The sequence below is a fragment of the Salvelinus alpinus genome, chromosome 17 (assembly GCF_045679555.1).
Source record: "Salvelinus alpinus chromosome 17, SLU_Salpinus.1, whole genome shotgun sequence".
Lineage (NCBI taxonomy): Eukaryota > Metazoa > Chordata > Actinopteri > Salmoniformes > Salmonidae > Salvelinus > Salvelinus alpinus.
This window is the reverse complement of record NC_092102.1, coordinates 28,375,010-28,387,969: the sequence shown is the minus strand read 5'-3', so window position 1 is coordinate 28,387,969 and position 12,960 is coordinate 28,375,010. Positions and strand designations below refer to the sequence as shown.

The following is a 12,960-nucleotide window of genomic DNA, read 5'->3' as shown; positions in this document are numbered from 1 at the left end:
ATGTACAACTTCGAATCAAGCCTTCTAATTCTTGTATTTGGAAATGTAATTTTTGCATTGGCAAATGCTCACCAATGCAAAAACAAACAGACAAGCAACTTGACTGTTGACATTGTTGGACAAATATCCTAGAGTGGTCTCTACTTCCCTCTTGTGTTCAATGTGTTCTTTACAGTCTCAGGGCCAGTTATTTTACAGTGGAGATAACACACAAGTAGAAGACATGGTCAAATATAGAAAATAGTAAGGGATAAGATCTTTATTTGATTAAATATAAATGTAATGCAAGATAAAAGGGGAAAAGTTCTTGAAGACAATAAAAGTACTTTGAGACGGAATGTAACCAACATTTTATTATTATTATTGAAACAGTTGTACCGGCTTTCAGTTTGTTGTTGTAGATGTTGTTTTCTTTTGTTTTGTCTTTTTTTAAAAATAAAATAGACAAATAACAGTATTACAAATAATTAAAATTGTTACATCCTTCACAGGGTTACAGTCAATGTACATTTATACAGAAAACAAAACGTCCCAATGCAATCACAGTGGTTAGGACTGGACGGGGAGCGGGGGGTTGGTAGACCAAGGACGGAGGACAAAAGTGAAAGAATGTGAAAAAGGTACTATAACGGTATAGAGGTATAGTAATAGGACAGTTTTAACATGGGACCAGCATAGGGAATGAGAGTTATTTTTACACACAGAGAATGACAAACTTAAATGTGGTCATATAGAGAGGGCACAACTCTGTGGTTACAGTAGAAGCATCCATTTTGGTTTCTTTTGTTAGCAAATGGCACACACTCAGAGATGGCAGGCTCTTTCTGAGTGTATTTGTTGACAGAGGCAAAAAATAAACAAATAAAGATTTGTTTGATTTGACAGTCTTCCTTCATTCACAAAATTCAGAATTTGTATAGTACATTGCCTCCCCACTTGTTATGCTAGGCCTATAAAAACAAAGTAAATGAGTGTCTGGGGCTATCCTATATGATCAAATAGCAAAGCTTCCAACACATTAACGCACAAGCTGTACCTTGATGAGAAGCTATGCTAAACAACAGCTAATACATAATAAGAGGACAATGTATCTGTAAAGAACTGCAGATGATAGTATTTGGAAGAACATATCCCTATTTATTGAAGTGGGGAGTGTCTCTTTTCCCCAGAAAAGCAGAGTTTGTTGGTTGGGTAGCAGTAGTATAACATTTTAAAAACACCGTTGTCTCATTGAGGTGTCTCCTAATTAGTACCTTATTTATAACTATTAAATGCTATGTGAGATGCCCTATGGAATGGCTGATTGTGATTTATCCATGAAGTGCTGAGACAATGGAAGCATGCAGACACTGTAGCACTCAAGGGGCAGAGGTTGCAATATCCTGGTTTTACTTGTCTAGTATGTTTTGGCTGCTTAGAACAACACTCTTTTCAAAAACATTTAAAACGTGTTCCTGCTGATCCCTGAACCTCAAGTTCAGTACGCTATGGACGGAGTATCAACGTGTAAACTTGTGATTTGTGCTGGCACAATAGGAGGAAGACATATACCCTACCTCTCAGTACAACAAAAACTGAAGCCCGCCTTTTTAAAAATCTTTCATCCATTTCTTTAAAAAGTCCCCACTTTTCTCTGAGACGATTCATAAACACGTGTTCTAGCTTTTTAAATAGTAACGGCAACAGTATATACACGTCAAGAAGCAGGCAGTGTATGACCCCAGATTACATGACAATTCACAGCTCCATACTTTCAAAGGTGATCATATGTGGCAGTATAAAAACAAAAAACAAAAACTGGTTAAAAACAAACCAAATGAGCACAGTGTTCTGTGAAGTCTTTTAAATACCAGCAGGCTCCTTTTCTGATCATTTCCCACCTGTGGAGCTTCAGAGGCTGCCATTTTGTTTAAGTACAGTATAGAACACTTGGCTGCATAACCTAAGGCAGCCATTTTGTATGTACCATAAAGGTGAGGACAAGTGCTTTTTCATGACAGGACCAAAGTATATTGGTATTCACATGAGATCCTTTAAACATAGCGGAGGGCAAAAGGAAAGCGTAATCTAAACTTTGCACACAACACTTTTGTAATGGAAGAATTCATGGTAGCGCCCATCCTACTTCATCATTAAGGTGCACATAGAAACATAAAAAAACTACTCACTGAGTCACTGAAGCAAAGATTGCACGGAGAAGAACTCCAAAACAGTGAAAATGGCCGACAAGGTTCAGTGGCTATGGCAACCTGTGATTCCCAGAAGAGAGAGAAACAACTGAGAACCCCTAGGCTTTTGGGGACCCTAAACAATATTTGGTTAGCTGACATGGGCTAATTGAGTGACTGTCACTGACTGACAATATAGTGACCTCCAAAATATTGTGACAGTGACACCTTTTTTTGTTGTTTTGACTCTGTACTCCAACCTTTTGGATATGAAATGATACAATGACTATGAGGTTAGTGAAGACTGTCATCTTGCATTTGAGGGTATGTTTCATATGTTTCTAAACACTTCTACATTAATGTGGATGATACAATGATTATTGATAGTCCTGAATGAATCGTGAGTGATAATGAGTGAGAAAGTTAGACGCACAAATATCATACCCTCAAGACATGCTAACCTCTTATCATTTCATATAACATGGGAGGTTAGCATTTTTCGAAGAAAGATATATTTATGCTTCTGTAACTTTCTCACTCATCATTAGTCACAATTCATTCAGGACTATCTATAATCATTGTATCATCCACATTAATGTAGAAGTGTTTAGAAACATATTCTATTCTTATTTACAATAAAAGTGACTCCAAAATGACACAATACATTATTTACCATAAATTTCTATTGGGCACAAAATAATCTGAAACACAACCAAAACAAATAGCAAATGCTTTAATAAACATATAGGTGAATTTCTCCCAATACTTTTGGTCCCCTAAAATGGGGGGGGACTATGTACAAAAAGTGCTGTAATTTCTAAACGGTTCACCTGATATTGATGAAAATACCCTCAAAATAAAGTTGACAGTCTGCACTTTATCATTGCATTGTATCATTTCAAATCCAACGTGCTGGAGTATAGAGCTAAAACAACCACATTTTTTTTTTTTTTTTAATACCCAAATAATTTTGGAATTGCTGATGCACAACCAAATTCCGAAATTGCACCTTGTGTAATCTACTTTTCTAACTCTCCACAATAAGTTGAGACCCCGACTGAGAACCCTAGCAACCACGGGGCCTTATGTGCAGCGCATAGTCTGCAGACAGAGAGTCAAGTGCATCTGATATGTACCAGACAATGACATGCACAGTACATTACATTTATATTATGGTTATTTTGGGCTGTTGGAAGTAGTATGTTCAAAGGTTTTTAAAAAAACGTTCAAAACGGATTTTCAAGAGATTAGAAGTGTAGGTAGCAAACAGAAATATAATCGCCACAATTTTCTAACTGTCAAAAGAGAGAATTATTCACAAGAACGCTGAGTCTGATGCTTCCAGAAGATGAGTAATTTCATTTTACATCCATAAATGGAACTGTGGAACTGTATTGTAGTCTGCCATTTTTCCATCCACTGCGTTCAGAGTACTGGTCATATTGTTGGAGTTGCTGATACCCTCAGAACCTCACTGTGAAAGATGAGAGTAAAGTCCTATGAAGTCTGGTCCCAACCTTCTCTTAATAGCCCTTTTAAAGGGCAGTCTTGTTGTTGAGTTTCAGTCTGGGGACTAGTAGAAATCCTATCCAACTAATAGACTGTAAACAGTATCCTACTACAAACAGATTGAGGGGCTGCAGCTGTGCACTCAACACAGACAGGCTGCAGTTGGAGACCGGACACAGTCTGGACACAGTCGTAAGCTCAGCACTAGAGACAGACTTAACATACGAGAGGGGTGGTGATTGTGGACTGAGCACGGCTGCAAACTGACCAGACTGAACGTACAGTACGGGCTGCAGACTGAACTCATGGGAGGATGGTCTAGAGAAAGGGGTCTGATGGGGGTGGAGGGTCACAGTCTGACAGGGAGACCAGGCTGGGGGTCCAGTATAGTCTGGTGTCCTCCCCGTCTAGATGTCAGAGGTCAGACCTCCACAGAGGTGATCTGGTTCATCTGGGCCCGCATGGACTGGACACTGTTCAGGATCTTCTTTTGGTGGCCTGCTAGCGTCACTCCTACTCGGAGGATGTCCCTGTAGAGAGAGAGAAAGCAGTCAGCAACACAGCAGTCTACGACACATTTAGCAAGTCAGCAGTCTGACACATTTAGCACAGTCTATTTTTTAAATATTTTTTTAATTTATCTGTTATTTTACCAGGTAAGTTGACTGAGAACACATTCTCTTTTACAGCAACGACCTGGGGAATAGTTACAGGGGAGAGGGGGATGAATGAGCCAATTGTAAACTGGGGATTATTAGGTGACCATGATGGTTTGTGGGCTGGATTGGGAATTTAGCCAGGACACCGGGGTTAACACTCCTACTCTTACGATAAGTGCCATGACCTCAGAGAGTCAGGACAACCGTTTAACGTCCCATCCGAAAGACAGCACCCTACACAGGGCATTGTCCCCAATCACTGCCCTGGGTAATTGGGATATTTTTTAGACCAGAGGAAAGAGTGCCTCCTACTGGCCCTCCAACACCACTGCCAGCAGCATCTGGTCTCCCATCCAGGGACTCACCAGGACCAACCCTGCTTAGCTTCAGAAGCAAGCCAGCAGTGGTATGCTGCTGGCTGTGAGGCCAGATTTAGCACAGTTAGCACAGTCTAGAACAGTTTTAACAGTCTAGGTCTACTACACATTTAGCACAATCTATGACACATTAAGATTAGTCTAAAACACATTCAACACACTCTAGGACACATTTAGCAGGGGGAGGGTGTCTGGGGAAGTTAACTTACTCTGTGGTCATTTGGGAGACAACATCGAAGCTGGTGAACTCCTCATTGGCAAAGTTCTCCTTGTACTGGCCCATCCTGATGGCATCCAGCCACTCATCCACGGTGCTGAAGCTGGAGAAGTCAGGCGTGCTGCGGTCTAGCAGAGGTAGGTGAACACTAGAAACAGGAGAGGAACCCAGTGAGAACCCAAACAAACCCAATGACAACCCATTGAAAACCCAAACAAATCCATTGAGAACCCAGTGAGAACCCAAACAAATCCATTGAGAACCCAGTGAGAACCCAAACAAATCCATTGAGAACCCAGTGAGAACCCAAACAAAGGAGTAAAGAGAAAGAAACAGTGAATCAAAGAGCCTCAGATGAAACAGTGCATGAGTCTGTCCTTTACAGCTTCCTTTCCTTAAGTCCTTTCCTTGGACTGGAGAGTCCACTAAAATGTGTGGTCGGCATTGTGGAAAGGAGATGAGGAAAGGATGGAAACTATTTAAGATGACTGAGACACAGCCCGTGAGTGCCTTACCTTGATGACAGCGGCGTCATGGCCTTCAGACTGTTGGGGTTGCGGATCATCTTGTCCAGGTTGTTGACAATCTGGCTGAACTTGGGCCGGTTGTTGCGGTCCTTCTGCCAGCAGTCCAGCATGAGCTGGTGCAGGGCACTAGGACAGTCCATGGGCGGGGGCAACCGGTAGTCCTGCTCTATGGCATTGATCACCTACAGGGCATTGGCACAGATTGATATGAAAATTAATAGAGGCCTTGGCCTAAATTGTTGGTCTTCCCATGTGGTTAATACAGCCTGAATCAAATGTATAGTGAGACTGTCTCAGTCTACCTCTCTCTAAATGTGTCTCTAGGTCTCAATTGCTGCCTCCCCCCTTTTCTCTCTGTTTTCTCCAAATGACTGCAACAATCTGCTTTAGGACTAAATATTGTAGGTGAAACGATGATGATAATGACTCCTCCTGGATACTCACATCTTGATTACTCATGTCCCAGTAGGGCCTCTCTCCGTATGACATCACCTCCCACATTACGATGCCGTAGCTCCACCCATCACTGGAGGAGGTGAACTTCCTGTACTGAATGGCTTCCGGGGCGGTCCATCGGATAGGGATCTTCCCTCCCTGTAAAGACAGACAAGTGTTCCGTACCAATTCTCTACCCTTCAGCCAGAACCGTGCACTTGGTCACTCCCCTCATGCAACTCCCCTCATGCATTTAGAAGTATTGGATTGGTGCAAGTATGCCTGAAGGGAGTTACATTTTGGTCATTAAGCAGATCATCTTCTCCAGAGTGACTTAGTTTCCACCATATTTCTTAAACCAGTCCATTTCTTTTAAATCTATAAGGAGTACTTCAGTGCACACTTCAGGAGAAGGGTAGAAAACCAGACTGCAGCCCGCAAATAAAGCATTGGTTGTGGGTGGATCTCAGTAGTCTCAAGAAGTGGCGTTGTTTCGTTGTCTTCTTCTGCACTGATCTGATAGCACTGGACAGGTAAAAGCAAATCCTTTGTTGAGACACTGATATTGCTTTCCTGTGTCCTATGCTTGCAAATCAGTGGTGATGAAAGGAATGAGCCGAGAAGAGGAAGCCACATTAGACTATTAGGATGCATCCTGCATGTATAATCTCAAACCTGATACATTTCCATACTAGCATACCACTTGCATGCCCAATACATTGCTTCATAATAAGTGGTATTCTAGTGTGTATATTGGAACCATAGAAATATAATCTATTCCTATGATTGGAACAGAGCCATACTCACCAGGACACTGGTGTTTGTGGGGTCTAACTTGCCCAAAATACATTGCTTCATACTATATAGTATGGAAGTATGGATATTGGGACAGAGCCACACTCACCAGGGCGCTGGTGTAGGTGGGATCTGATGTGTCTTCCTCCAGAAACCGCGAGAGCCCGAAGTCAGACACCTTACACACCAGGTTACTATTGACCAGGATGTTGCGGGCAGCCAGGTCCCGGTGCACGTAGTTCATGTCATTTAGGTATTTCATGCCCGCCGCAATGCCACGTAGCATGCCCACCAGCTGGATCACCGTGAACTGCCCGTCATTTTGCTTTAAAAAAAACACTGAAATGTTATATTGCTATGCTATGTTATGTTATACTATGATATGCCATATTGATATGTTAAGCTATATTAAGCAATGTTATGTTATGCTATGTTATGCAATGCTATATTATATTGTACGCTATATTCTCTGATATGTTACACATTCCAAAAAATGTGGCTGGTTCTCATATTAGTTCCCCTAACATTGTTAGCCACACAAAATTGAGCGTCTGGTTGATCCTCTCACCTGGATCTGTGAGCTCACCGGATCTAACTAAGCCCACTCTACACACCTCACACCTGGGCCAGCCCGGGAGGGACCCACCAGAGCTAATCATAAACCAAAAAGCTATTAAGTGTAGATGTGAAGGAGAGACAGCCACTGTGTTCTTGAATCCATTGGGTTCTTGATATTGAAAATAGTTGAAAAATCTGTATGGTTACTGTGATATTTCATATGACCTACAATGCTTCACGTCTAAATATAATTTTGATTCTATTATCTCTGAAATTCACTCATGAGATTAGGCAGAGATCTAGCCTTTAGGTACTCCTCTCATAATTTCCTAATCTAGTCGCCTTTCCATTTGTTTGCACTGATCCAAAAGACAAGACAGGTGAAAGCCACCTGATGTATTTTAACCTGATACATGTCTGGAAGAAGGAGGAAAGTAGAAAAGGAGAGGAGGTCTCTCCAGAGTATTGAGATGCCCAACTTTGAGGCCCACTGACCTACATATCTAGGACTTTCATTTGGGCCAGTTTGCTACATCTTTCGTAAGGGAAAATCCCCACTGGGCACAGACGCCAGCTCAACATCTAGTTTTGATTTACATTTGGTTGAGTTGTCAACAAACGTGAATTCAACGTGAAATCAACCAAATACCTTACACACCAGGTTGCTATTGACCAGGATGTTGCGGGCAGCCAGGTCCCGGTGCACGTAGTTCATGTCATTTAGGTACTTCATGCCCACATGTTTTATTTGTCACATGCACTGAATAAAACAGGTGAATGAGTTAAGACAATATTTACTAAATAAACTGAAGAACTTAACATTTCACCATATCATTGGATTAGTTCAAAATGCTCTTACATTGATGACTTTTTGCAAATCCAATTACTTTTCCATGTTGATTCAACGTCATCACATCGATTTGTGGGGTTTAAATGAAGTGGAAACAATGTTGTGGAAATTGCAAACTTCAGAAGCCTTTTTAAACCTCAAATACACTAGGAAACCTCTCCTGTAACAAGGTAATCAAATTAAGATCCTACATCTGTACTGACCCTGAGGAAGGAGTCCAGCGATCCGTTCTCCATGAACTCAGTGATGATCATGACGGGGGCGCTCTTGGTAACCACGCCCTCCAGGTGGATGATGTTGGGGTGGTCAAACTGACCCATGATGGATGCCTCAGACAGGAAATCCCGCCTCTGGCGCTCTGTGTAGCCCGCCTTCAGTGTCTTGATGGCCACCAGGATCTCTCTCTTCCCTGGGAGACGCAGGTTCCCGCTGCACACCTCCCCAAACTCTCCTGAACAATAACAGGTTCAGGTTTCAGATATACTGTCCATCAGCAAAGGTCTCTGATACACCACTGTAAGATTTATCCAAGTGCTATGACATGGGACTAACTTGGATATCTTAAATGTACTGTAAGAAAATCTTACAAGACGTATTATTGGGTTTAATCCACACTGTATATCAATATAACATTTTATAGGCCAGTTTCCCAGACACAGATTAAGTCTAGTCAAGGACTAAAAAGTGCTTTCAACTGAGAATCTTCATTGAGAATGCTTTTTAGTCCAGGACTAAGCTTAATCTGTGTTATTATGTATATGTACAGTATATAGGGTTTTCACCTTCACCAGTTGATTTTTTACCTGCGCCAATGACTTGCTCGATCTTGACACAGGAGGTGTCAATCTCTTTGGCAAACTCCCTCACTGCCTCGTTGGGGTCCTCATAGGTGAAGGGGTCAATATAGATCTTCATTCCTGGAGACACTTGGAAGGAGAAACAGAGAAAAAACAGAGGATATGCATAATATACAACCTGGGAGTACGTATTGGCTACAGAAAACAGTAGCTGGAACTTTGCCTGGGCTTAGACCTGATACAGGTGGTTAGATACAGTAGTAACCTTTAACTTCCAGTATTCTACATCTAATGGAAATGTCACCACTGTCCCCAGGATGGTAGTGTTATTCCTTAACAAATGTTTCACTCCACTATTCAACCCATTTCCCATGGATAGAAGGTTGTCTGGAAACCATGTTACTCACTGTGGCCACTGGTGTAGTGCTGGACCTTGTCTGTGTATTCAGATTCTGTTCTCTCAGAGCTTCTTCGATTGCAGACGATGACCAATACGACGACAGCGATGATGAAGACCACACCTGCAGCAGCTGAGCCAATGATGAGGGGGAGCTTCTCCTGAAAGCTGGACTTGTACTCCTCTGCAAATACACAACAAAACATACCCATTCCTCTTATTAACGTCTACAAGGTTGGCCTACTCTGTAATGTTGAACTTTTGGGACTATACCATATACTCGGCAAGATAATTCAAAAGTGTTTGAAAAACACTGGTTCGAATGGCATACCTTCGGTCATGGTCTGAAAGTACATCTTTCCGCTGAATCGTCCGAATCCGGCCACGGTTCGAGCCCGTACCTGGAAGACGTATATAGCTCCGGGCTTCAGGCCACGGATGACTGCTGTGTTGGTCTGACTGCGCACCACCGATGAGTTCCACTCTGCCATGCTCTGGAACACACAGACACACACACAAAGGGTGTAAGACTGGATCTGCTCACTGTTTGAATTACAGCAGTAAAACCTGTCAACTGACTTTACCTTATCATAGTACTGCAGCTCATAGTCCAGTATGAGGCCGTTGGGCTGGTCCGGTTGGGACCAGGAGAGAGTGATGCTGTCAGGTGTCCGGCTCACCTGGTGCATAATCGACACGGCCGATGGTGCTGTGAGTGAGTGAGTGAGATAGAAGGGTTAAGGTTAGTGACATTACTACAACACTAGGAAGAAGCTTTCAAATCCCCTGGTAATCAAGAACAAGACTAATGATGCAGCAAGGAACAAAGAGCCAGGAACATCAGAGATGGTTTATTGAGTATTATTACAGTCACCCATTCACTGAAAATACTAATAGTAATTGTAACGGCTGTCCTCCTCCTCATCCGAAGAGGAGGAGCAGGGATTGAACCAAGGTGCAGCGGGTTGTGAATACATAATGAATTTATTGACAAGACGAAAAAACGAACACGAACTACACTTGAAAATGATACAAAATAACAAACGACGTAGACTGACCTAAACATGAGAACTTACATAGACACGAAGAACGCACGAACAGGAACAGACTACATACAAACCGAAACAGCCCCGTGTGGTACGAAATAACATACAGACACGGAAGACAACCACCCACAAACAAACAGTGAGAACAACCTACCTTAATATGACTCTCAATCAGAGGAAACGTCAAACACCTGCCTCTGATTGAGAGCCATACCAGGCAACCCAAAACCAACATAGAAACAGAAAACATAGACTGCCCACCCAAAACTCACGCCCTGACCAATAAACACATACAAAACAAGAGAAAACAGGTCAGGAACGTGACAGTAATAATGTATTTGTATTCACTCTGGTGTGTGAAATATTCACTCAGTAGGCAAAGACACACACACACACACACACACACACACACACACACACACACACACACACACACACACACACACACACACACACACACACACACACACAAGGTCTTTCCTAATGAGGGCTTAATTAGGGCATGTTTATGTAACATTAGTGCTTTTGCTTATACCCTGTAAAAACACTGGGGCTCATGGGAACCTGAGTTTGCTCTTTTCACAGTCCCATCCCAGACAGTAATTAGGACTGACAGCTAGTGCAGTGGAGAAAATACTACAGTGTTAAGGGCAGAGAGTAGAAAGTGTATAGCCTGACCCTAATACCAACACTACCTAACACCCAGTCTATTTGAAATTTGAACCTCAACAAATAACGCTGTAAATCATGTCTGAATACTGCATTTCAAGTGCCCTAAATGCAATTGAACTCACTCAATACTAATAAGGGTCACACATCTGTCACTAAATTGTTCATGCAGACATCATAAACATTGCTTAGGCATCCTTACACAGACATTGTTCATTGGTACTACATAACATATAGGTTTACTTATACAGATCTTGCCCTTGCAAAATACCATCAAAATATCTAAACCCATATTAGGTGTATTATTTCCTGTGCCACTCCTTATCAGACTGAACACACTCCTGATAATATCTCTTCACTGAACTTCACACAGTACTTTGAGAGGAGAGTGAATGAATTGCTGTCTTCCTTACCGGCCTGGTTGGTGGTGATGTTGACTGAGGAGTAGTGTGGTGAGTAGGGGCTCTGGTCGGAGACCCCGTTGACCGCCTGGATCTCAAAGGTGTACTGCGTGTGGGCCAGCAGGTCACTGATGTGGACGCTGGTCTCCGTCAGGCCCAGTTGGCGAGGGATGAACTGGATGTTGTCCCCGCAGCGTGTACAGCCTCCCCGGCCCCCTCCACAGCTCTTACAGATGATGTTGTAGACCACGTCCTTGCGGCCGCCGCCATCGCGCGGCACGCTCCACTCCAACCTCAGGGACGTCTCGTTCACGATCGAGATTACGTTCTGGGGCGCGGAGGGGATGGCTGTCAGAGGAGAGGGGGGAGATAAAGAAGAGTTCAGGGAGGATCAGTGATGATGAGGTTTATACTCCAGACAGTGGTCATAAGGAGCTACAGGGGATTCAGCGTCTGATTTCAACCCAACCCACACCCTGTACTATAGCTCTCCAGCATCAGGGTTGATGACCACCTGTTAACTCTGTAATAAATTAACTCTGTGTGGTTGGAGTAGTATACAGTAGGTCACAAAACTAGTCTCCACATTTCAATATTCGGACACCATTTTTTGTGTTTTTGTTATTTTATAAACAATACAAAAACATACACATGCAAACATCTACTACATCACTCCTGCCCAGACCCACTAGTACACCTCCCCATCTCTAGCGCATGCATCACTTCCCAACCACATGGCCTGAAACTGCATTTTGTTTCTCTCTGCAGCCCACACACTTTTAATATTTAAATAATAAATCATTTGATTTTTCCTTTGTGATAATGATGGCAGATTGATAGATTTCAAAGTTTCTAGTATATGTTTTTTCAAGATGAGTGCTGAGAAGAGAATGGTCCAACCCATTGTGTATGTCACTAGACCCCAATATGACATGTCTTAAAATATGCAGACAGACGGATTAAAAGGTTAATACTTCTAACAGCCAAATTTCTAGCTCCGCCTACAACTTCCGAACTTTCTAGAATTCCCAGAAAGCATGGATTATTGAGTCATCATTAGTTTTACACTTAAGACATGTCTCTGTCATTGTGCTGCAGAATTTGTGAATTTTGTATCTTGTATAATAAATTCAATACATTACTTTATACTGGATTAAGTGTACATTTTCGTTAACTTTCCCTCCATCTTGTGCCAACATCAGTTCTTTTTTAGTCTTGGTTTCAAATGTTTATATTTTTTTCCTAAGAGACAGTCAGTTGGATATGCTCTCTGCAAGGTTGTATATATCATATCATATGAAGATATTTTTCTGACTCAAATAAGATTACCTCAAGGTTGCTCTGATGTCCAAAAGATTTCAAATAGAAATGTTGTGATATGTAACTTTTATTCGGACACTAAATTCTCCAAAGTATTTGCATGAGCTCCATTCAAGTCCATCAGGCTTCAGATCAACTTTTCTATAGAAGGAAGAGAGAGCGATGAAAAGAGCAGTGTGGTAGTTAACTAGCGTTCTGGTGGAATCTGAGAGACACAAAGAATGCCCCTGCATGC

The 12,960-nt window shown here is 42.2% G+C and overlaps 1 protein-coding gene across 2 annotated transcripts in view; it reads right to left on the bottom strand.

The window, feature by feature from the left end:
- Window positions 1–338: 338 nt before the first annotated feature.
- Window positions 339–12,960, bottom strand: part of LOC139542686 (ephrin type-B receptor 2-like) — a 59,191-nt gene continuing 46,569 nt past the window's right edge. The window contains exons 5-15 of one of the 2 annotated variants that reach the window (XM_071348432.1): window positions 11,418–11,753; window positions 9,874–9,998; window positions 9,621–9,783; window positions 9,300–9,473; window positions 8,899–9,021; window positions 8,299–8,546; window positions 6,797–7,012; window positions 5,902–6,051; window positions 5,446–5,639; window positions 4,923–5,078; window positions 339–4,207 (exon numbers count right to left, since the gene is read on the bottom strand). In XM_071348432.1, coding sequence (XP_071204533.1) covers window positions 4,099–4,207; window positions 4,923–5,078; window positions 5,446–5,639; window positions 5,902–6,051; window positions 6,797–7,012; window positions 8,299–8,546; window positions 8,899–9,021; window positions 9,300–9,473; window positions 9,621–9,783; window positions 9,874–9,998; window positions 11,418–11,753 — 1,994 coding nt within the window. In that variant the 3' untranslated portion in view covers window positions 339–4,098. The remainder of the gene's footprint in view (window positions 4,208–4,922; window positions 5,079–5,445; window positions 5,640–5,901; window positions 6,052–6,796; window positions 7,013–8,298; window positions 8,547–8,898; window positions 9,022–9,299; window positions 9,474–9,620; window positions 9,784–9,873; window positions 9,999–11,417; window positions 11,754–12,960) is intronic. The other variant, XM_071348433.1, reaches the window with a different exon arrangement.